Genomic DNA, 23,103 nt, shown 5'->3' on the forward strand with positions numbered 1-23,103 from the left:
GCTGTCCTCCGTTGCTTGCTAGCTTCTAATCATCCCTCAACGCGCCTTTCTGCTTTTATTTTGTTGAGTTAGTTTTTCATGATTCAGACACATGTAAGGTAATGCTCCTAAAAAAAGTATCCCTGATCAACTTTTATTTTGATATTGACAGTATTTTGCTTTTGTGTGTGTCCTGCAGCATAGATAACATTCATGAAAGTGCATTTCCAATATTGTATGAAACTCTGGGTTTATAATGAAGGTAAATATCTTTCATGGTACAAAATGTTGATAGTTCTCTTAACATAAGAAAATTGACTGCAGGAAATTGATAGTTACTCGGCTTTCTTCTTGTATTTCTGATTTTGTCATCACTTAGAAGTTTTAGGATATATCTGGAAAGTTGGAACGCCTTGGCACTAACTCATAAAAACTTAGCAGTCTTGTGTTGAGTGCTTATAAGTTTGGTAGGGACATACAAGTTTGCATCTAGATGTGAATGGCAATTGATCTGATTACTGACAGGAGAACAGGAGAATTTTTGTTCAGTGAATAATGGAAGCTTACCACGCATTGTGGATAGCAGATAGGGCAGCAAATTCTTGCTTATGTACTAGACAAGTCTAACATGCTAGTCTTGTCTTGCTCATGGAAGTATCTGTTAGAAGTGCCACAGTTCTTTCCTGTGGGACATGTCAGACAGTTCAGTTTGTCTCACACAGCCCTAAAGTGCTCCAGCTCAGATAATGCAAGTATTTAGTGGAGTGCAGCAGGTGAGGATTAGATGAAAATGTCTGGTTCACTTCTGTATAGACTGTCAGACTCATTCTGACAGTGACATTGTGTGCTTATACTAGGCTTAAATCAGCATTATGAAAACGTGTTCCAAAACCTACTTAGATGAAGCAGGTGATTGCTACTAGTGTTAACACACCATCACTGGGAATTTGACAATTGTATGTTCTTTCTCTTCACTTTTATTTTTATTCTGATGTCCAGTGTAGTAAAGTCAGAGTTTCTTATTCAACATTTAATCAAAAATTTCTCTACTGGTCTTATTTCAAACTTGTGTCATTTAGTATTTATGTATGAAAAGAAAAGCTGTCTATTTTTTTATATGCTGCTCAATAACGTTTTTTCATTAAATTACTATCCATGTTTTGTTTTAATAAAGATCCAGGATTCAGAATTAGGACCTTTTTTTCTAAGGGGAGTACTGGTCTAAGAAATAAAACAAAAATACAAAAATAGTAACAATCTTATGTTTCTGTCTGATCTGATATCTTAGTACAGTATTTCAACCAGTTAGGTTATTAGCCCTTCCAGTAGTGTAAACTAAACCAGAATTCTAGTGTATTTTGTTGCCGTAACTGTGATGTGATACAAGGACCTTCTTCCTAACAAGTTGTCATTTACTTTATGATATCATATAAATAATGTAAAATATATGCATGAAGGAGAGAAATATTAAAGTTTTTGTTGCCAGTATCAAAAATCTAGAAGCATATGAGGCAAAAACAGTTCTGAGTTAGAACTTTCTTACTCTTCTGAAAATCTGTTAATCCTCCTTTTACCACTTGACATAAAGGTAGAACATTGTCTGTGAAGGCTGTAAGACTGTGTTCATGTTCATTTAACAGTCAAGGAAATTATCAGAGATCTTTGAAAATTAAATACTATTTCTAGAAACTGTACTTATTAGAAAGTAATGAATTAACAGTGTATGTCTATTAGACTAGCAAAGCATAAATGCAAGAAAATACTTTTTTTTTTAAGATACTATTTATATATTAAATATACTCTATATATACTATATATTATATATATAAAATATATAAATACTATTTATATCTGATTTTGTTGTGCTTTTTAATGTGTTTGATGTGTTCAACTCTGAACTATAATTGAGCTGTAAGAGAATCCCTTTTAACACTTTTAATTTATTATTTCCAAAGCACTTTATAGCTTCCTGTTTCTAAACAAGTAATTAGAAGTTAAATTCCTTAAAGAGCATATCCTAAGGCTCCATATTGCATTAACTATAGTCATATGTAATTATAGTTTCAAATTATGTCCTTTGTTCATAAGTGCTTACCACAGTAAATTTAGATCTAAAGATTAAAGCAAATGTTTGTTGTCAGTACCTGTTCTATTAAGAGGACCGGTGGTAGTTTAACAGTTGAAGGTAGTTGCCCCCCATTGTAGATTCTCATGGCTACAGACATGGCAACATGGAAACACGTTTTCTGATTTAACAATCAGAGTAAGTAGCTTAGGCTACCACTTATATTTTCTGTTGCCTGTCTATTTGAGGAGCTTTCATATTGAAGCATGATTTTGAGGAGAATTAAGATCGTGTTGAATGTCCCATAAATTTATTTTCTAAGTAGTGTCTTAGAATATGAAGGAAAAACTTTAATCTGATCATGATGCATACTCTTTGCCAGACAGACAGTAGTTTTTCTTCAGAAAAAATAGTTAGCTATGCTTTCTGAGGAGTGCTTTCTGTTCTTGGGATTTATTTTGTTTTGTTTTCCAAATTGATTTGAGGAAGAGGGAATGGAGGTTCTCTCAACCTATTTTCTTCAGATACAGCATATGATTATTTTTTGCAGAAATACTGTAGTGCTTTTGGACAACCATACCTCAGATATTATGCTTGAAAAGGTGAGAAGTGCCTTTGGTGTTCTTCTCAAATCATAAACGGATAAACTAACTGAAGTCCTTTGTGTTTTTTCAAAGAAACATTGGAATTTATTATGGAAAGAATAGTATAAAAAAGAAAACAGTCTGTAATTACTCATGCCTGAATTTGCTTGCTTCTAAGAATACTGTAAGATCATCAATAACAAATCCTGGAGCCTCTCAGCCTTCAGCAGTTTGTGGTAGGTCATAAAAACCCTTATACACAGCAAGACAGGGAGATCAGTGGGATCTTGCTGCTCTGTTCAACACCAGTTAGTAAAATTTAAGAACTGGCTGTTGAACTCTGAATCTGGAGAGGAAGCTTGCAGTCACAGAAGTTAGAACTTTCTGCTGTTTTCTTCACATCCGAGTTGCTATTACAAATGAGGAACAGATTTATAGACTGGAGATGCAGTAAGCCCTTTTGTTCGATTCATCAATCACAATTCTAATTTTTCCACCATAGCCCTTGAGTAGTTTGCTCAGCACAGCTGTTGTTTCCTGACTCACCTCAGTCCAGGCAGAAGCTGGACTGCTGAGCTGCTGTTGAATGCATTCATGGTGTTAGACTGCCTCATTGGCAATACATGCTGCAGAGCTGCAATCCAGTATATGATCGCCCCTACCATCCGTGTCAGTAGTTCCTGGGTATGTTCCCTCAGTAATGTGGTTAGCATTTTCTTCTTGTTTTTCTTCCTTTCCTTCCTAGGTGCTCATTACAGAGCACTTGGAACCACTGGCTTTGCCTGTAGTGCTTCTTTTATAAACAGTGGATGCTGCACAAAAGATTATCACACATACGGAGTGCGTAACCCTTTTTAGAAGCATTTCAGTATAATGAAGGGAGAGAGTAGTCTTAACCAATCACTCTGGTCTCTTCTATGTCATACTGAAATGTTGTGCAAAGCAGACAGAGTATTGACTTTTTTTTTCTGATGCTTCTTGTTGCCAAACTGTTATTCCTGAAAGAAGTTAAACTGTTTCATACCTTAGGCTTCATGATTTAATATTGTAAGAAACACACTTATTTTTTTGTGTGTGCTGAGCAGTTTAAATTCAAAACCATCCCTGGGGGACTGGTAACGTAGTTTGGATGACATGTATAAATTGTGTCAAGGTTTATTGTAGAAATAGAGTTGACTTCAAAGTGTCTTCTGCCAGTCTTTTGAAGACTTCCCCTGTCTTCAAAAATTAGGAAATTACTGATTCATTATTATAAAATTATAGATTAATTTTCTATAGTCCTGTAGCACAAGAAGGCTTCTTTGAATTAAAATATCTAAGCAGCTCCAGTGTTTGTTATTGAAACCCCGCCTTTGGGTAATAAACGTTAAAATTTTTGTTTGTAATGAACAGTAATATTTTTATAATGATACTACATTTTAGCAGTTGCTTCTGTTCATTCTTTCATTTCCCTACTAAATTTATCTAATAGTTCTCTGCCTTTTAAATATGCAATATTCAAATGTTTGTTAACTTCTGTTTATTCTTGTACTTACAAAGAAACGGAATCCATGTCCAACTGTCAGTAAGAGGCATCCAATGCTTAGGCAAAAGTGCAGAAGGCAGGTCACTGCTTTCCTTCATCACCATGCAAAAAGGCTGAAAAGGAGTGACATTTGAGAAGAAATTTTAGCTTATCTTCACAATCCAGACACGCTTTAGCAGTCTGTTTCAGAGTTTAAAAAAAAAATAATAAAATTAACGTGGACCAGTTGGCAGTATGTCATGCCTCCTGGTTTGGCTTATCAGTTTTTCCTCAGAGGGAGCAAACATCACTACTGGAAGATGACATCCTGCCATGAACTACCTCTTATATTTCCGTGCTGTGTAGCTCTTCAGCTTGGAACTATTTTCAACTTGAAGGAGAGAATGTGACTTGAGAGAGGCTGTCACATTTAATTTTGACTGGACAGGGCTTGTTTGTCTTTGAAGCTTTCGTAGTCTGAGGGTGATTGAAAAGCAGGAATCCTGTCCTTGTCACTGGCTGGATATACTGGATAGACATTGTTTCCCTACGCAGCAAGGAGACCGTGTGGGAAACTCTTTCTCTTTGGCCCAATCTCCTTGAAGTGACTGAGTGGTTGATATAGTGCTCAACATGACCTAGATTACAACAATATAATGTAAATATTGTAGAAAAAGATGTAGAATGAAAGAATGAAATGAAAATCTTCATACATTAAATTGGATTTAGTAAAGAATTTAATTAAATTATTCACTGAGTGGAAAGCTGATATATGAAATTGACATTTTTAGGCTTGTAATTACAGAAGTGTTCCTTTAATGCTACTTTGCATTCTGAATTTATTTTTCTGCATTTTAACTTCAAAAATGTGTGAAGTGGCTGATGTCCTGCTACTCAAAAGCTATACAGTTGGTATTGGATCCTTACAAAGCTTTTGTAGGCATCAAAGTAGGTAATACTATTCTGAAAGGTATGATAGTACTAGAATGAGAATATATGGATTATTTTACCATTTTAAAGAATTAAATTCTTACCTCAAGTATGAGTGAACATCTTCTCATTATAGAGTCTACGGATGTATAGTTTGTTACTCAAGGTAGGGATTTTAATGTATTTGTGTACAGCTTAGTAAATGTAGTACCGGACAAAAAAAAAAAGAAAAAAAAAAAAGAGAAAAAAAAACCCAACAACTAAGCACTGTAGGAACCGAAATCTCTAATTTTCAATGCACTTTTCTTCCATTTGTACAAAAGTGTATTTCTAAAGCCAAGTATCTCATAGCATACAAAACTTTTTAAAATTGTTGATACAATAGGAAATTGACTTTTTTTTTCCTGAAGAAAGAAATAAAAATTGAAATTAGAATTAAAAACAATGTTACAGGAAAGTAAAGTCATAGACTTGAAATTAGAAGTTCCTGCTGTTATCTCACTCCATCATGAATTATACCAGAGTTTAACTTCCTTTTTTTTCCTTAGTCCTTGAAGCTAAATTATTTATAAGGGCTGATACCAATTTGTTTACATGTCTATACTGTTTGATAGAAACTTTTATTGCTAATTAGGTCTTCTGTTGGTATTGAAAAACTGCAGTTCACATTACAAGTGAAGATTTTTGTAACATTTCATTACTGAGATGAATTCAGATTTGAAAACAAATAGCTTTGATGGGTTTAATATATTTTTCATCATTCATCCAGTGAGTAGTGAAACTTCCAAACAGAAAAGTCCTGATCTTCTCTAAGTTTATCAAAAGAATGTTACAAATGAGCATCCAAAGAAGATAACGCAGCTTAATAACTTATCTCTGAATTTACAGATTAAAATTTCACATTTAAAAACAGAGTTCTGTTCAAAATTAGGTACTGCTGGTTTCATAATAAATCATACATCTGATTGACTAGTCCATAAATATTGCATTGTAGATCCCATAAACTCATACTTAAATATTTTACTTTTTGAAGTTCACATCAGGGAAAGTTTTTTAAAGTAACTGTTTCTCATTTAAAGCTAATATAGGACTCTTGATGAATTCAAGAATATTTAACAGAGGAGATGCGTATCATTTGAAATGCCTGTTTTTATATCTGCTATTTTTTCCATTGAATCTGTGCTGCTTCTGTGCAACTGTTTTCCGCTGTAGAAACTCCATCCTGCTGCCTTGCTTCTCGTGAGCGTATTTACAAAACTAGTGATGTAGCTGGGCCTGCCTCTGCTATTTCATCTCTCTCTCACAAACTGAAGGGTGGGTATGCATGCAAACATGGCGAGGTTATTCAGATTTTGCATTCGAAGTGTTATGTTTTTTCCTCCTTCCATTCATTTTCATTTCATTCACTTAATAGAATTTGTTCAAGTTGGGTGTCTGTTGGGAGTTTATTTGATATGGCCATTCAGTGTGTTGCCTTACTGAGCAGCATTGATTTCAGGTTATACATTTTAGCTATCAAATTTTGTAAATGGTTAACTGTTAATCTAGTATAACACTATCTGCTCTCAAATGCAAATATAGAAGGCAAATGAAATATAGAAGAAGGAGAAAAGAGTAATTTTTTTCCTTTGTTTACAGATAAGTCAGTTAGGTGTGTAATTATGCAGTTTCTCTTGTGGGGCATTTTTTTGTGCTGATACTCTAGAATGCTAATTAGGGTTATTTACATACACATGTGCAAAGTGAAACTTAAAAAAAAAATTCATTGCTAAAAGCAATGAATAAACTATGCTTTTCATAAACATTTTTGTTCCAGATGTTTTCCTACTTTTTTAACTGGTAATGCATATACTTGGAATGTGATAAATTGCTGAATGGTTTGCCATGTTCTTTGTCCTCTAAGAAGACAAGTGTTTTCCGTTCACTTTTTTTCTTTTATGAGGAGTTCTGTAAAAAGTTCTCTAAATAATAATTTCTACAGTTTTTTTCTCATCTGGCAAACTTTAATATCTTTGTTTGTTTATTTTGTATAAAAGTATGCATAAAGTAATTTCATTTCTGTATTCACGTATCACAAAGCAGGCATCTTAAAAATTGTTCATCAGTAGAACTGGTGAATAACAAAACTGGCTTGAGCAAGATGGTTGAACTGCTATTTAATAAAGACTTTTTTTCCTTCTAGCAAGAGCAGTCATTTTATAAAACATGACGTACTGCACTATTTCTTCCCTCCTCTTATCCCCCATGTCAAAACAAACATGCAGATAAGAAAACATCCCAAAAACTCTTGAGAAAAAAAAGGATAAAGACACTTCATACACTCAAGAGCAATGATGAAAATGTTTGAAATGTTCTGTTTACATTTGGCATGTTGTCCTCGAACTTTTTGCCTGGAGAAATATGAACTCCTATTGTGTCCCATGTCCTGGGAAAAAAGGAGAGCACCCTAATCCCCAAGTTTGTTAAATATTTTAATATAAATATTCTTAATTTTTTCATGTTGCTGTTTTATTATAAGCTACTTAAACGTGGACGAAACAAAAAAATGTTTTGTTTCCTGAGGAGACATCTTGGTTTCTAGTCTTTATTCTATTTATTTATTGAGAGATGTAGCAATATTAGCAGGAAAAAAAAACAACAAAACAAAAAACCAGGTCATTCCATGCTTCTGTATATTATCTAGCATATGGGTAAGGCTTCATGCTTGGAAGCAAGAAGAATTCAGAATTCTATATTGCAAAAGGAACTAAACGCAGATTTCCCACCTTCCAGGTAAATATCAAAGGTACTGTATAAAAGATGACTACCTGTCATCTCTGCTCCCACTAGAAATCATGGTCCAAATTAGCAAACATTTTTTGATTGATTTAAATTTTTTTACAAATAATTCTTTCCCCCAGAATGTGTTTGGGCCTGTGAAAATGGCATTTTAATGCTATTCAAAAAATAAAAAATAAAAATCCGCAGTACAGTGACCTACTTTTACAACCTTTACAAGGACAACTACTTCTTTTTTAACTAATGAAAACACATTCAAATCAGAAGGACTAACTATGTGTTCAGGACTTTGAGGTGTATTGGTTTCTGGAGAGAGTTGTATATTATTATAACTTGATGAGTGTTGCATTATCACCAGTAATGTAAACATTTCTTGACTTAATTTTAAAAATACAGTTCTATAAGAGTGACTGAGTGTACTCACAAAGTTATTTGAAGTATAATGTTTTGATGAGCTACTTACATACGTATACTAATTTGGCAGGTAATACATGTGTAAAACCAGTGCACTCGAGAACAATAAATTACTGCTTCAAGCTAAAGATTGTTGACGGTTTGGCTTAGTAGCAATAGAAGAAGGTTATTATGAGTAGATTATGTTCTAGGAGAACAACGTTGACAGTGTGTGGTCTTAAAAATCTAGATAGATTAATATGGATTGTTATAAGCTTGTTCAATAGCCTTTTACCCAATTATAAGCCTTTTACCCAAAAATTTTACCCAATAATAACTGTATTTACTTCCTATGTTTCCTGACTTTTGAGAATTAGGAAAAATAAATCTGGTCATACACCTGGTCTTTCTGCACGTCTCCTCTTGCAATCAGTCTGACACACAGAGATAGTAAAGAAATAACCCTTGGTTTCTGTTGCAACTGAGGTAAACTTAGTTAACACTTAGCTTTCTTAATTCCTTAGTTAATTGTAGCTAAATATGGTTCCTTTATTTGTGTTTTGAGAAGATAGTGAAATGTGCCTTTAAGTACCACCATGGTGTGTTTTCTGTAAATATTTCCTACCCAGTGTTTGGAAATGTACATTTGTACATATTTTCAGGAGAAGAAATGTACCAATATTTTTGTTGGGAAAAATATTCTCTGTAGACTTTCCTGCATTACATGAACAGAAGCGTGTGTTTGAATTTTATTGTGCATTCAGGTCTTTAATTCTTGTTTAGTACTATTAAACATGTCACTGTCAAATATAACAAGTTAATTACAAAATATACTAAACAGGTGACCGAGTGAATTTCACAGGAGCTGCTAGACCTATTTCTCCAGCAGGAAAGTCAGACATGTCATCAAAACACAGAGCTGACAGCAGGTCACCTAAGCTTGATGTGCGAATGAATAGAGCTGCTGCTGACCAGAAGAAACCTAGGAATACTGACGGCCTGTCTGCCAGTGAATCTCTGCTGCTGAAATCAGATGCTGCAAAGTTGCGGTCAGATTCTCACAGCAGATCTTTGTCTCCAAATCATAATACTTTGCAAACACTAAAAACTGATGGAAGAACTACAACTGGTCTGAGAGCTGAATCTCCGGGGCCAGGAACTCGGTCATCTTCTCCAAAGACAAAGACGCTTACAGCAGTTAGATCTGGTGCTAGTTCTCCACGATCCTCATCACCCCATGATAAAATGGTACCTCAGAAAGCTTCATCTCCTGTAAAAACAAAGCTTGATCCTCCTCGAGAACGATCCAAATCAGATTCTTACACATTAGATCCAGACACTCTTCGCAAAAAGAAAGTACCGCTAACAGAATCTTTAAGGGGGAGATCAACTTCACCCAAACCAAAAATTATTACAAAGGATGTGACACCTACAGAAACTGAAAATAGAGCTCCATCCCCTCATGTCGTTCAAGAAAACCTTCACAGTGAGGTTGTTGAAGTATGTACTTCAAGTACTCTAAAGACTAACAGCATTACAGATAGCACCTGTGAAGACAACACAGAATTCAGAAGTTTGGACGATAGTTCTAATAAAGTTCATTTCAGCATAGGGAAAGCACCTCTGAAAGATGAGCAAGACATGAGAGCATCTCCAAAAGTGAGCCGTAAATGTGCTGGTAGGCATACAAGACCCAAAAAGGAGAAATCCAATTTTCTTTTTAAAGGAGATGGCTCCAAGTCTATAGAGCCAGCCAAGCAAGCAATGTCACCTTCTGTTGCAGAATGTGCTAGAGCTGTGTTTGCTGCTTTTCTTTGGCACGAAGGAATAGTTCATGATGCTATGGCTTGTTCATCTTTTTTGAAGTTTAATCCAGAACTGTCCAAAGAGCATGCACCAATACGAAGCAGTCTTACTCAACAGCCTGCAGAGGAAAAAGAAACCAAGTTGAAAAATAGGCATTCATTAGAAATATCCTCTGCTCTTAACATGTTCAACATTGCTCCTCATGGACCAGATATATCTAAAATGGGCAGCATCAACAAAAACAAGGTCCTTTCAATGTTAAAAGAACCACCGTTGCATGAAAAGTGTGAGGATGGAAAAACTGAAACTACCTCCTTTGAAACATCCAGTCATCACACTATGAAATCCAAGTCTCCTCTTCCATTAACACTGCAGCACTTGGTAGCTTTCTGGGAAGATATTTCTTTAGCAACTATTAAAGCAGCTTCTCAAAATATGATTTTTCCAAGTCCTGGTTCTTGTGCAGTGTTAAAGAAGAAGGAAAATGACAAAGATAACAAGAAAACTAAGAAAGAGAAAAAGAAAAAAGAAAAGGTTGAGGCTCGACCAAGGGGAAATCTTTTTGGTGAGATGGCCCAACTGGCTGTAGGAGGACCTGAAAAAGACACCATCTGTGAATTGTGTGGAGAATCACATCCATATCCAGTGACTTACCACATGAGACAAGCTCATCCAGGTAATATTCAGTATTTTTCTTCCTGTGTCTGCCTGCAAAATACGTCATACACATTTTTGTATTAGTTGCTGTTATGGAAATAAGTCAGGCTGCCTTGTTTAATGTTTCAACACACTTTACCACACATACTAAATTTAAACTCAGTGTAAATAATTTTAAGTACTTAAGGATATAGGCTCTCAAACGTAAAGAAAATATTTGAAAAAAAGACAAATCAACAATCAGACTTTACAATACCATTTCAGAAGTGTGCTATTTGTTACACTCTAGGACTTCAAACAGTGCTGGGAAAAAAAAAAAAAATAAGTTATAGTTAATTAGCAAGTCTATGCTGCCAAAAGTTTCTATTCTGCTACTAATTGTCTGCTGTGTCATCACTTGGTATCAGTGAATTTTGATTAAAATCTGTATTTTAAAAAGAAAAGAAAAATCTAGTTAGTGTATAGATTTGTGAGCCTAAATCAGAAAGCGGCTTGTAAAATACAGCACAAGTCTGCTGGTTTTTTACCTCTACACATTACCTGAGTCTGTTCAGGAGTTTGTTTGATTTGGGAATCATTAAGGAAATCAGTCTTAGCTAGACATTCACTAGTGTTTGCTAGTCAGCTGAGTTTAAAATATACTCATGATATAGCTAATAATAAGTAGCCTTGTTACAGACAAAATTATTTGTGTTTCCTAGCTTGTAAAGTAAGCTAAACTATTTTACCAGTTAGTGAAGTTCAGGCTAATGTTGTATGCGCTATTTCTAGTATTGTATGGTAAACTAAGGAGCCTTGATCTTCAGCACTTAGCAGTTCTCTCAACTTTTCTGAGAACCAGTAATCAGCAAAGGAATACACTTTATTCCCTTGTAAGCTTCGTTAGGTATGTTGTAGGTCTTTAATTTACATTAAATTGTAGATATGCTGGCTAACACGTAATACTGACCTTACCATCACTTAGCTGTCTGAGTAGAAAACCATTGATGCACTGGACATGTTAATAATAAAAACATGAAAACAACTGTATTTTGGATTCTTCAGATACCACTGGGATACATGAATGTGCGCTGCAATTTTTTTAATCTGTTAAGAGGAAAAACACTCACCTCCCTTCCCCACCTACATCCCTGTTTTGCAGATAGGAATAAAAAAATCCTTATTTTGAAATAACTTTTTTTTTTTTTTTTTTTTTAACTGTATGTAGGTTGTGGTCGTTATGCTGGTGGCCAAGGTTATAATAGCATAGGACACTTCTGTGGAGGATGGGCTGGTAATTGTGGTGATGGTGGTATTGGAGGAAGCACGTGGTATTTGGTATGTGATCGATGCAGAGAAAAATACCTCCGTGAAAAGCAAGCAGCAGCAAGAGAGAAGGTATTTTTGTCTGTTTACCCTATGTTTTCCTCTCTATCTGCTCAATAGTGATGCATTCACAGTTTGAAAGTAGACTATGAAGAATTTGGAATTTCAGAATCATGGAAAGTTTTGAAATACCAATTTCACAATAATGTTGCATGAGATCATACGCAGGTTTTTATGTGATGACATAACCAAGCTTTGGGTGAACTAGAGCAATGGAGTAATAGCATGAAAGGCATTCATCTGATATTGCTTTTGCCATATCCATTTTCAAATTTTTGCTTAAAATATGCAAATATGTGGAGGCTTTTTTTAAGATGAGCAGAACAGTGTTAGTTTGAACGAACTAAACTAAATGTACTGAAACTTTTTACACACAAAATTCATTGTGAGGCAAACATGAAAACTTACTGCTTTTTATTAGAAGTTAGAGGTACTATTTTAGAACAGCATCATTTTATAACAGGAAGAATCAAGCAGCTTACCTACGTGATATTGATAGCTTTTCTTGTGATGAAGAACAATTTAAATACACTTTTCTTTTCCTTTTCATTAATTTCTATAGATTAAACAATCTAGGAGGAAACCAATGCAAGTTAAGACTCCTCGTGCCTTGCCAACTATGGAAGCTCATCAAGTGATTAAAGCTAACGCACTATATTTGCTGTCACTGAGCAGTGCTGCTGAACCTAGTATCCTCTGCTATCACCCTGTAAAAGCATTCCAATCTCAACTTCCCAGTCTAAAAGAAGGAATTTCTGAAGATTTTCCCATTAAAATGCCATGTCTGTATCTACAGACCTTAGCCAGGTAATAAAGGAAGTTTGCAAATACTGATTACTATATTCATCTATTTAGGGTGTTATTTCCATGATCTTACTCAATTTCTTAGACCGTATTTGCCCGAAGGATCAAATGTAGCCTGAATAGCTCTTGGATGCTAAGTATTTTTTTAGCAACATCATTTATGTCCAAAGAATTTAGAACTTCCTGAAGAGTTTAACTTACAGTGTTGTTCTAGCAGACATATGTGCTTCTTTTTCTTCTTTAGCATTTGAAATAGTAACAAGGAAGCTAAAAAACCTGGGCTTGCCTAGTATTTTGTAGTAAACTGAGTAAATTCTACCTTAGTGTCTCATGTCTACCATGGGTTTCCCAACCCCTGTGGAATACTGATAACCAAAAATCATAAAACCATGACATTAGCTAAAAAGCAGCCTTTTGCCTGCCTTCTCCACCAAGAAATGTCAATGGCTTACAGGCTGGTTCAGCTCAGTTCCATGACTAGCGGGGAGGAGGGATTTCACAAAATCCGCGCCTCTGGAAAAGGGAAACAGGGGAGCCCAAAGTAATTAAAAACAGCAGCAAAGATCTGAGGAGAAACAAACTAATTTACTAAGTACGGTATTGGAATGCAAAATAACACACTATAATACAATATAATTGGAATTGAAGCTAATAAATGAAATATAATGAGAGAAAGTGTATCTGAAAGCTGTAAGCCAGTAGTGCTGAGGTGATGCGTGCGGTCGGGATGAGAGCCAAGGGAAGAAGGGACATCAGGTGACTTTGCCAGAGGTTATATCTCCTCTCTGACCGCAATGCCCCCTGGGGTATGTAGTTCATCTTGTCTTCCAGACAGGTGCCCGGAACTGAAGCATTAACACTTTAACTCCCAATGCACTACACAGTGTTATGATGTGGAATACCAATAACCAAAAATCAGAAAACCATGACAGTTGGTTATGGTTGAATTCATCAGTCGAAAACGCCACTGTATTTTGCACTAATGTGGAAATTGCAACTAGCTTGAATTCATTAGGTGAATAGTAAATGAATAGTGTTAGCTGCCTATGTAAATTTGCAAGGAAGTATTTTGTATATGTATTTCAGTAACTTTTAATCCTAACTTAAGAAATCTTATTTGATGTAGGCATCATCATGAAAACTTTGCTGGGTACCAGGATGACAACCTCTTCCAGGATGAGATGAGGTACCTGCGCTCAACTTCTGTACCTGCACCATACATCTCAGTTACTCCTGATGCAAGCCCTAACGTCTTTGAAGAGCCAGAGAGTAACATGAAATCTATGCCTCCAAGGTACTTCTCTTCTAGGTACTTACATACAAATGTTAATGCATTAACATAACACCAAGTTTGTTTTTGTTTTTGTTTTTTTTTTAAATGAAGTTAATGGAAAACATTGTCATAATTAAGTAGTTAAAGTATCAAGTCAGCCCAGATCAGTCTCTTGAAATGGCAGAAAAAAGACCTAACACACAAGAAACTCTTATTGAAGTGTCTTCAGTACATGATAGCATACCTGATGTATTTTCAAAAACTGGTAATGCAAGTTTGCAAACCTTATTTAAAACTTTAAGTGTATTGCAGATCAGTTGCTTCTCTCTAGAAAGGCCTTGATTTCACAGCCAAAATATGTTAAACAAAATAAAAAGAAGTCATACATTCAGAAATTGATGAAGGACAATGTTGACAATTATTACATTTTTTATGAAGTTTTTGCATGCTTTTTCATCATATATAATTCTAATATGTTTCTTCTTTTCCAGCATTTAAACAATTTTTAGGTACATCAAACAAACTTTCATGCAGCAGTAGCATTGTCATTATGGAATGCATGTTCCTTTATTTAATATTTATGCATAACTTAAGCATAATGTACATATTTACTAATGAACCTATAACTTCCCTGATTTCTTTGTAGTTTGGAAACTAGTCCAATAACAGATACAGACCTTGCGAAGCGCACAGTCTTTCAAAGGTCATATTCAGTTGTTGCATCAGAATATGACAAACAGCACTCCATTTTGCCAGCACGTGTAAAGGCAATCCCCAGGAGACGAGTTAACAGTGGAGATGCAGGTAAAAGTGCAGACATTGGAGAAAGAGAAAAAAAAAATTCAAGCATGTCGCATTAGATTTATCGTCCTTCTTGGAAACTGTAGATAATTCTGTGTATATATACATACATACATATATAAAATGGCTTTTATTTCATAGAATCATAGAGTTACAGAATTGCTCAGGTTGGAAAAGACCTTAAAGATCATCAAGTCCAACCACAACCTAACCATTCTACCCTAACTCTAACAAGCCACTGCTAAATCATGTCCCTGAGCAACACGTCCAAACCGTTTTTAAACACATTCAGGGATGGTGACTCAACCACCTCCCTGGGGAGCCTATTCCAGTGCTTATCAACCCTTTCTGTAAACCAGTGTAAACCTCCCCTGGTGCATCTTGAGGCCATTTCCCCTCATCCTGTCACCTGTAACTTGTGACAACCCACTCTCGCTGCAATCACTGAAGAGAGCAATAATGTCTCCTCTCAGCCTCCTTTTTTGTTTGTTAATCTGCACAGGATTAGCCTCAGAACAGATCAGGGATTACTACAGTTCTGAAATTTTTGGTTCACGTTCTGTGCTTGGTTTAAAAGCTAACATGGTGGTTTCTCAGTTGAAGCATCATTTTTCCATGCTGATTTTTTTTTAATACTTATTTTTCTGATAGAAGAAAATGAATAAAAGTTTATCAATTCTGAAATTTCTCTGCTGCTTTTTATTTTTACTGTGGCTGTAAAATGAAAATGCACAACTCATCTAATGTATGCATATTTTTATGCTTTTGAATAGAAGTGGGGTCCTCTCTCCTGAGACATCCATCTCCTGAACTTTCTCGGTTAATCTCCGCCCACAGCTCTCTTTCCAAAGGAGAGAGAAACTTCCAGTGGCCAGTGTTGGCTTTTGTAATCCAGCATCATGATCTGGAAGGACTTGAAATAGCAATGAAACAGGCCTTACGGAAATCTGCTTGCCGAGTATTTGCCATGGAGGTATTAATATACTAATGGATCTTCTGTGATTACAATAGGACATACGTAATTTCTGTCTGTTTTTTCTTGTGGTTTTTTATTTTAATTTTTATTTAGATATAAAAGCAAGAAATAATTTGTGTTTGAAAAACCTATTTTAAAAATGCACATACTTGTATTATGACCTCTAGAAGTTAGGAATACAAAAGTATTGCCTGAAAACCTTCTTCAGTAGTATATTGTCTAGAAATACATTAGTCGTTTTAATAGATGGCATTAGCATCAATATATCTCTTTACATAAACTGTTTTTATACTAGTTTACGTACTTAATTGTTAATTCCCTGTGTGTGTTTTATTTTAGGCTTTTAATTGGCTTCTTTGTAATGTCATTCAAACAACTTCTCTTCATGATATTTTATGGCATTTTGTGGCTTCCCTGACTCCTGCACCTGTAGAACCTGAAGAGGAAGAGGATGAAGAAAATAAATCAAATAAAGAAAATGCAGAACAAGTATGTGAGGTTGAGAAAAAAATTCAATATCTCCCTTGATTTTTGCGAATAACTTAGAAATGCTTTTAGTATATGTGAAAAGGATCCTTACCCCCTCTCTATGAAACAAAACTTTAATTGTGGATTTTAAATTTTTAGTATAAACTGTACTTGACCTCTTTTGATAGTCACAATTGAATTACTTTTTCCTCTAAAACTGTCACATTTTGTGTGATGATGAATTCCTGTCTTTTAGTGCGTTAGTTTTATGATTATTCTTAGGGGTGTGGAAGAAAAAAACAACAAAAACAAAAAAGCCATTAGCACATTGCTAATCTAGTACCGAAAAAAACCCACACCCCGCAACCTACTGTTTGCTTTAACTTTTTTTTTTTTGTATGAAAGTCTGCTAACAAAATCCAAATTGCTTTACATCTAAGGAGAAAGACACAAGAGTGTGTGAACATCCTCTGTCTGATATAGTGATTGCTGGGGAAGCAGCTCACCCATTACCTCACACTTTTCATCGTCTGCTCCAAACAATCTCTGATCTTATGATGTCTCTACCCAGTGGTAGTGCGTTACAGCAAATGGCTTTAAGGTAAGCACAAAGTAAGAAAATTCTTAGGAGACTGAAAACATCCTAAATGTTATAGGTGAACAGATTTTGCAGTATAGATTCAAAGTTGGAAACATCTTTATGTTTCCTGTAAGAAAGTGAGCATGCGTTTCTTTACATGTAGGAAGGTATATGTAAAATATGTATGTATTTGTATGTGTACTGGTATAAAAGATTTTTAGAGAAAATATATTTCCTCTGTATTGCCTGCTATTTTAAAATATGTTTTCTATTGAAGAATATGGTAATATCTGCATGTGTAGTTTACATTTTGCTCAAAAATCTGTCACCTGAGGAGTTTCCATAAGCTTTTCCCTGTGTCTTGGTGCTGAAGTTGCAAATTGAATAACAATGATTCTATTTATTGTTAAAATTTTAAATTTATTCCTGTCTTCTTTAAAAGGCAGGAGCAAGCCATCCCACAAATATTTGAAGTTAAAGGTTTCTTCAGTACTTTTTGGGAAGGAAAAATGTAATTAATAGCATTCTTTGCTGGTGGGTTGTATCTTTTAATCGGTGTTCAAAGTATTGAAATCTGCTAAATGTGTTTCCAGGTGCTGGAGTCTCAAATTCAAACAATCTGACCATCAGTTCCTGCACCAGAGCAATGTTTTCCATCATATCAACAATATTTTGTCTAAATCTGACGATGGAGACAGTGAAGAAAGTTTTAGTATCAGTATACAGTCAGGTTTTGAAGTCATGAATCAGGTCAGTATTACGCCTCTATCTCAAAAGCAGAGATCAACTGTGAACAGCATGTAGTTCCTGTAACGATTCTGATGGAATAAAAATATCTTTCATTGCAATGTCATATTTTCTTGAATAAATCTCTGGAATCTTGCTGATGATATTCAGGTTTTCATTATTTAACTTCAGAGGTTCAGATAATGTCCCGTAATCTATGTTATTCATTTAGTTGATTGAGTTCAGTTTTTAAGTGTTAAAAACTGTCTTAACTTGCTCATGTCTTTTTTCCTTCTACTCTTCTGAGAAGCCACAGACTTAATACTTCTAATAAGTAGCTCTAAAGTGTTTTCTTCTGCTCATTAATACATTTACACATTTACTAATGGGTTTATCTGCTAGCCACTAGTATTTTCTTTGGTTTAAAGGCCTGAATAATTTGAACTGACAAATGACTTTTTTAATACAAAGAACACGTCTCCTAACTGGAAAGAAAAAGTGTAAGATTTTTAAAGTGTAAATAGTGCCTGCATTGGGCGTAGTTAGAGTGGTGAGGCGCTGGAACAGGTTGCCCAGAGAGGTTGTGGATGCCCAATCTCTGGAGGCATTCAAGGCCAGGCTGGATGGGATACTGGGCAGCCTCATCTGGTGAGTGGCACCACTGCCTGTGGCAGCTGTTGGAACTAAATGATCTTCAAGGTCTTCTCCAACCTAAGCCGTTCCATGGTTCCATGATTGGTTTAATAAATTTTAAATATTTTTTTGTTTGCTTTCACAGGAACTGTGTATAGTGGTTTGTCTAAAAGACCTAACAAGCATTGTTGACATTAAAACATCAAGCCGACCTGCCATGATTGGTAGTTTAACAGATGGATCTACAGAAACATTCTGGGAGTCAGGAGATGAAGATAAAAACAAAACTAAAAACATCACAATTAACTGTGTAAAAGGAATCAATGCACGCTATGTGTGTGTTCATGTGGACAATTCCAGAGATCTTGGGGTAAGAGAAAAAAGAAATGGAAAATGAAAAACGCAAGTGCATAGTCAGCTGTATATAATCCATCTTTCAAGAAATACCTTGTTGTCCATCCAGTTGAGTGTGTTACTTTAATTCGGAAGTTCACATTTTAAAATAAATTCTCTTTTTTTCTGTGGTTTTGAAAACAGTACCTGGTCTGATGAAACTGATGATGAAACATGTAGTTTACATGAAACTGAGAAACTTGATGGCATGTTATATTTCACATGCATTTTCAAGCATTTAATTTTATAAGTTCATTTTCCTGCTCATCATTTCTGTAGAAGCACTCAAATAATGAGCTTTCATAAGATGCAAAATATTTTCTGGACTTTTTAGACTCTCACAAAGTACAATTGTCTGCTGTGTCCTACACCAGAATTCCTACCTTTTTGCCTCCGTTCGTCTTTTGTGTAGTAATAATACTTCGTAAATCACAGAATTGTTACATGTAGGGAAATTATAGCATACTTAATTTAAGTAACTTAATAAACTGTGGTAATGCAAATAGGCCTTAACATCTGAGAACTGTATCACCGTGATAGTAAAGACCTTTTAACTTATTAAATTTGTGTTTATGGGTCTGGATAGTATTGCTACAAATATATATTTATTTCAGATAGAACTTTTAATACAAACACATATAGTGAGCTATGCTTTGGAATTCTTTGTCCTTGCTCTTGATCACTGTTAAAATGTTTTTTCATAATGAAGCAACTTGTATGTACTCTCTTAATAGGGAAGAAATAGAATGCTCTTTAGTTTAAATGTTTTATTTTTTTCCTTGTCTGTTGTAGAACAAAGTGACTTCCATGACCTTCCTAACTGGTAAGGCAGTAGAAGATCTCTGCAGAATAAAGCAGGTAACCATTTTATCTGTTGACATTGGAAAAATTGCAGGTGGTTTTTTATTGTTTTGTTTTGTTTTTTTGTTTTTGCTACATAGAGTTTCTGGGCAAATATTCTCCATTCCTTATGGCAGATAAATTGTTTTTCAAGTATCACACTTAATGTTCTTAGAAAATAGTGTTATTAAATAGTGTTATTTTCTTAGAAAATACTGTTATTAATAACAGAGTTCAGTTTTCATATATATTGAATATTGGTCAAACTTATACTCGTTTACTGGAACGAAAATGGTGATTTTAAAATGTTCCTTGATTTTTTTTCATTACCACAGCTGAAAGGATGAGAGATTGTGCAGAATGTTTTTGAAACAGATCATTTAGCTTGTGTTTGTTTTCTAAGGACCAACAAACTGTTTGGCTTATTTTAGGGATATATGTATCTAAGCATGCCTGAAATAATTGCATGGTGTGCACTGTTAGATACTCAGACACACAGCTGCTTTGTGTTGTACTGTCATTAGCTTTTATCTGCTACATGGAATCATTTTTCATTACAGGAGGGGATCTTAAAGCTGAGCATAATTAGGACACTATGAAGAGAAGAAAAAAAATTATGTATCTTCCATATAGGCTATCTAATGTATATTCATAGCACCTATTTTCCCATCATTTTTAGTTCTCAAGTATCTTGTTGACCTCTGTCCAGAGTTTGATTCAAAATAGTATTCAATCTTTGTAGCTCTGATACTAAACCATATGATAAACACATTGTTTTTATGTGGAGAACAGTGCTTTGTATTTTGACATGGATGTGTCCCATCAAATATATTTAAGGTTTAAAGTAGCAGTTCTCATTTGCATCTCGGAACTTCTACCATTTGTCTTATTGACAGCAGTATAAATTTTCAAGAAGCAGCTGTCTTAACTGTGTCACAGCCTTGACCTTTGTTGAGGTAACATCTGATAACACTGAAATTCTGTACAGTGCAACTAGATGAGGGAGATAGAGATGGCTTGTTTTGCTCTACCTCAGGGAGCATTTAAGGTAAAGATGCAGCTCCAAAGGATGTTTGATATCTAAATAAAGCAAACTTGGGTACAGTTGACTCATTATAAACAGTGAAGTATGTGTGTGTGAATTTATGTAGACAGATGTAAAATGTGTGTATGTACATATGGTCTATACCTTTTTCTGTACCTTATTAGTTTGCTCTGTGTCTTTGTTTCTGTCTGCTTGAACGTTTTGCCCAGGTATTTTTCCAGACTCACTCCCAGAAGACATCAAGACTTCATTCAGCTTTGTTCGCTCTTTGCTAAACAGTCCTCTTGCACTTCTCCAGCAGGCTTTTTATCTTCTAATGCACCGACATGTAGTACCCCAACTCATGCATACCCTCTATTTCATGATATTAAATTAAAAAAAAATCAGTCCTGTCTGCTGCCTCACAGTTTCGTGCAGACACAGGTTCAGTAGAGATGAGGGAAGAATAAATACTAGTTTGATTATATAGAGATTTGGAGACACACAGGTTGCCCTTAGCAGTGCCATGAAGCATGGCACCCTGTCATTTTATCTCCTCCAATGGTGGCATTACAGCTGAAATGATACCATTCATCTGTCCTTCTTACAGTTATTAAGCGCTGCCTGTCTTGAAGAGGTAATCAGTCAGCATCTTCCACAAAATTAATCTCTCTTTTGCAGAGGTTTATGTGAATCAAGATAAAATAACTTAAGTACTGACATTGTATTTTCAGGTAAATTATGGTGATTTTTTAAATTATTTTTTAACAAGAAGTAGTAAGTAAGCAAACATCAATTCAAAGTGAGCGTTTTGAATGTGTGAATTGTTGCTTAGAAGGTAAAGTGACTAGCAGTTCAGGTTTTTTAATAGGCTTTAAGGACAAAAATAACGGCTGTATGTCATTTTATTTAAGAGTTGATTAATCTGAATTCACATTGTTGAATATTTATACAGTTAAACATAGCAATATTACTGCTCTGAACAAAAAATGTATTGCAGATGCTGCATTGATTCCAGTGTTACACTGTGGATTTGCTTTAGAAGTGTCTTTTTGTTTGATGTTTCAATGTCAGTTCCCATCTTTATTTTCATGTTCAATAGGTAGACTTGGATTCAAGACATATTGGCTGGGTAACGAGTGAACTTCCTGGGGGTGATAATCACATCATCAAAATTGAATTGAAGGGTCCCGAGAACACACTCAGAGTTCGACAAGTGAAAATTCTTGGATGGAAAGATGGCGAAAGCATTAAAATAGCAGGCCAGATTTCTGCAAGTGTAGCTCAGCAAAGAAACTGTGAATCGGAGACACTGCGAGTATTCCGACTTATTACATCTCAGGTAGGATTTTCATGTGTTGTACAGTGAAATTTACTGTAATTTCTGCACTTTCAGTGCTCACGTTTTAATGTAAAATGTCACCTCTGCACAAGTTTATCTTGGAGATAAGGTAGTTATCACTTCCTTTCTTCCAGGTATTTGGAAAACTCATCTCTGGTGATGCTGAGCCGACTCCAGAACAAGAAGAAAAAGCTCTCCTGTCTTCCCCAGAAGGAGAAGAAAAAGTACACAATGTATTTATTTGTATTCTATCAATATTACATTGCTGAAAAAAATTTCCTGGATGATTTTTGCTATTTGTCTTATGCACTGTAGTTTTCAGCTCAATACAAAAGCAAAATGTTACAGTTGCATAATTAAAAAAAAAAAAAATTCAGTAGTAGTAGTAAATATTTATTGGGGCATATGTGTTTAATGGAAACACCATACCCCAGTGACTCAAATTATGTTTACATACACAGAAGTACTTAACACTTGCAGTAATGGTCAGCCTGACAATGTTTATTGCCTAATATCTTCTGCTTGAAGACAGAAAGTGGCTCTGTTGATGTTTGGATAAAAAGTATTTAAGAAACCTCAGTGGTATCCTTTTAGCTAGTATACTCTCCTGTCTTCCTGCAAGGAGCAGTTTAATAAGTGCGCATTCCCTGATTCTTCTATTGCAAAATATATTAAGTTTATAGAAAGGGAAAAGTATATTCCATGCAGCGCTCTACAGAGATGTAATCTGAGATTGTATTAAGGTAGATGAGAAAGCTGAATCTCAAATAACTGCGCTTCACTTGTTTTGCTTATTGATTATCTTATTTCATGCTCGGATTTCCTCTTATTCATAAAGAGGGAAAAAATAGTAACCAGTATTAAATATTTTCTGCTTATATATCTTGATTCTGTGCAACAAAAAGCTGCAAATTTTTAGAGCAAAGTTTGTTGGTATTTCATATTAATTGCTACAGAAGTTAGGATTTGTTCTTGGCACTCTTGATCTAATGCTAAATGTTCTTTTTATGAAGGCAACATCAGATGCAGACCTGAAAGAGCACATGGTAGGCATCATATTCAGCCGGAGCAAACTGACAAATTTGCAAAAGCAGGTTGGTTCATTCTGAAATACTTTGAGTATTAAATGTTGTATTGTATTATAATAAGTATATTAATTTTCAGTAAATACAGAACCTCTTA

The 23,103-nt window shown here is 35.0% G+C and overlaps 1 protein-coding gene across 33 annotated transcripts in view; it reads left to right on the plus strand.

Annotated features, from left to right (window-relative positions):
• The window catches only part of MYCBP2 (MYC binding protein 2, E3 ubiquitin protein ligase), a 203,873-nt gene that overhangs the window by 152,382 nt on the left and 28,388 nt on the right, over positions 1 to 23,103 (plus strand). For 13 of the 33 annotated variants that reach the window (XM_015277213.4, XM_015277202.4, XM_015277205.4 and 10 more), the window contains 15 exons: positions 6,275 to 6,376; positions 9,075 to 10,715; positions 11,904 to 12,073; positions 12,624 to 12,868; positions 13,992 to 14,174; positions 14,785 to 14,942; positions 15,713 to 15,912; positions 16,255 to 16,404; positions 16,824 to 16,984; positions 17,557 to 17,713; positions 18,468 to 18,692; positions 19,508 to 19,573; positions 21,682 to 21,921; positions 22,056 to 22,154; positions 22,935 to 23,015. In XM_015277213.4, the coding sequence (XP_015132699.2) occupies positions 6,275 to 6,376; positions 9,075 to 10,715; positions 11,904 to 12,073; positions 12,624 to 12,868; positions 13,992 to 14,174; positions 14,785 to 14,942; positions 15,713 to 15,912; positions 16,255 to 16,404; positions 16,824 to 16,984; positions 17,557 to 17,713; positions 18,468 to 18,692; positions 19,508 to 19,573; positions 21,682 to 21,921; positions 22,056 to 22,154; positions 22,935 to 23,015 (3,878 nt within the window). The remainder of the gene's footprint in view (positions 1 to 6,274; positions 6,377 to 9,074; positions 10,716 to 11,903; positions 12,074 to 12,623; positions 12,869 to 13,991; positions 14,175 to 14,784; positions 14,943 to 15,712; positions 15,913 to 16,254; positions 16,405 to 16,823; positions 16,985 to 17,556; positions 17,714 to 18,467; positions 18,693 to 19,507; positions 19,574 to 21,681; positions 21,922 to 22,055; positions 22,155 to 22,934; positions 23,016 to 23,103) is intronic. The other 20 variants (XM_015277212.4, XM_015277229.4, XM_015277245.4 and 17 more) reach the window with 10 other exon arrangements.

The sequence above is a fragment of the Gallus gallus genome, chromosome 1 (assembly GCF_016699485.2).
Source record: "Gallus gallus isolate bGalGal1 chromosome 1, bGalGal1.mat.broiler.GRCg7b, whole genome shotgun sequence".
NCBI lineage: Eukaryota > Metazoa > Chordata > Aves > Galliformes > Phasianidae > Gallus > Gallus gallus.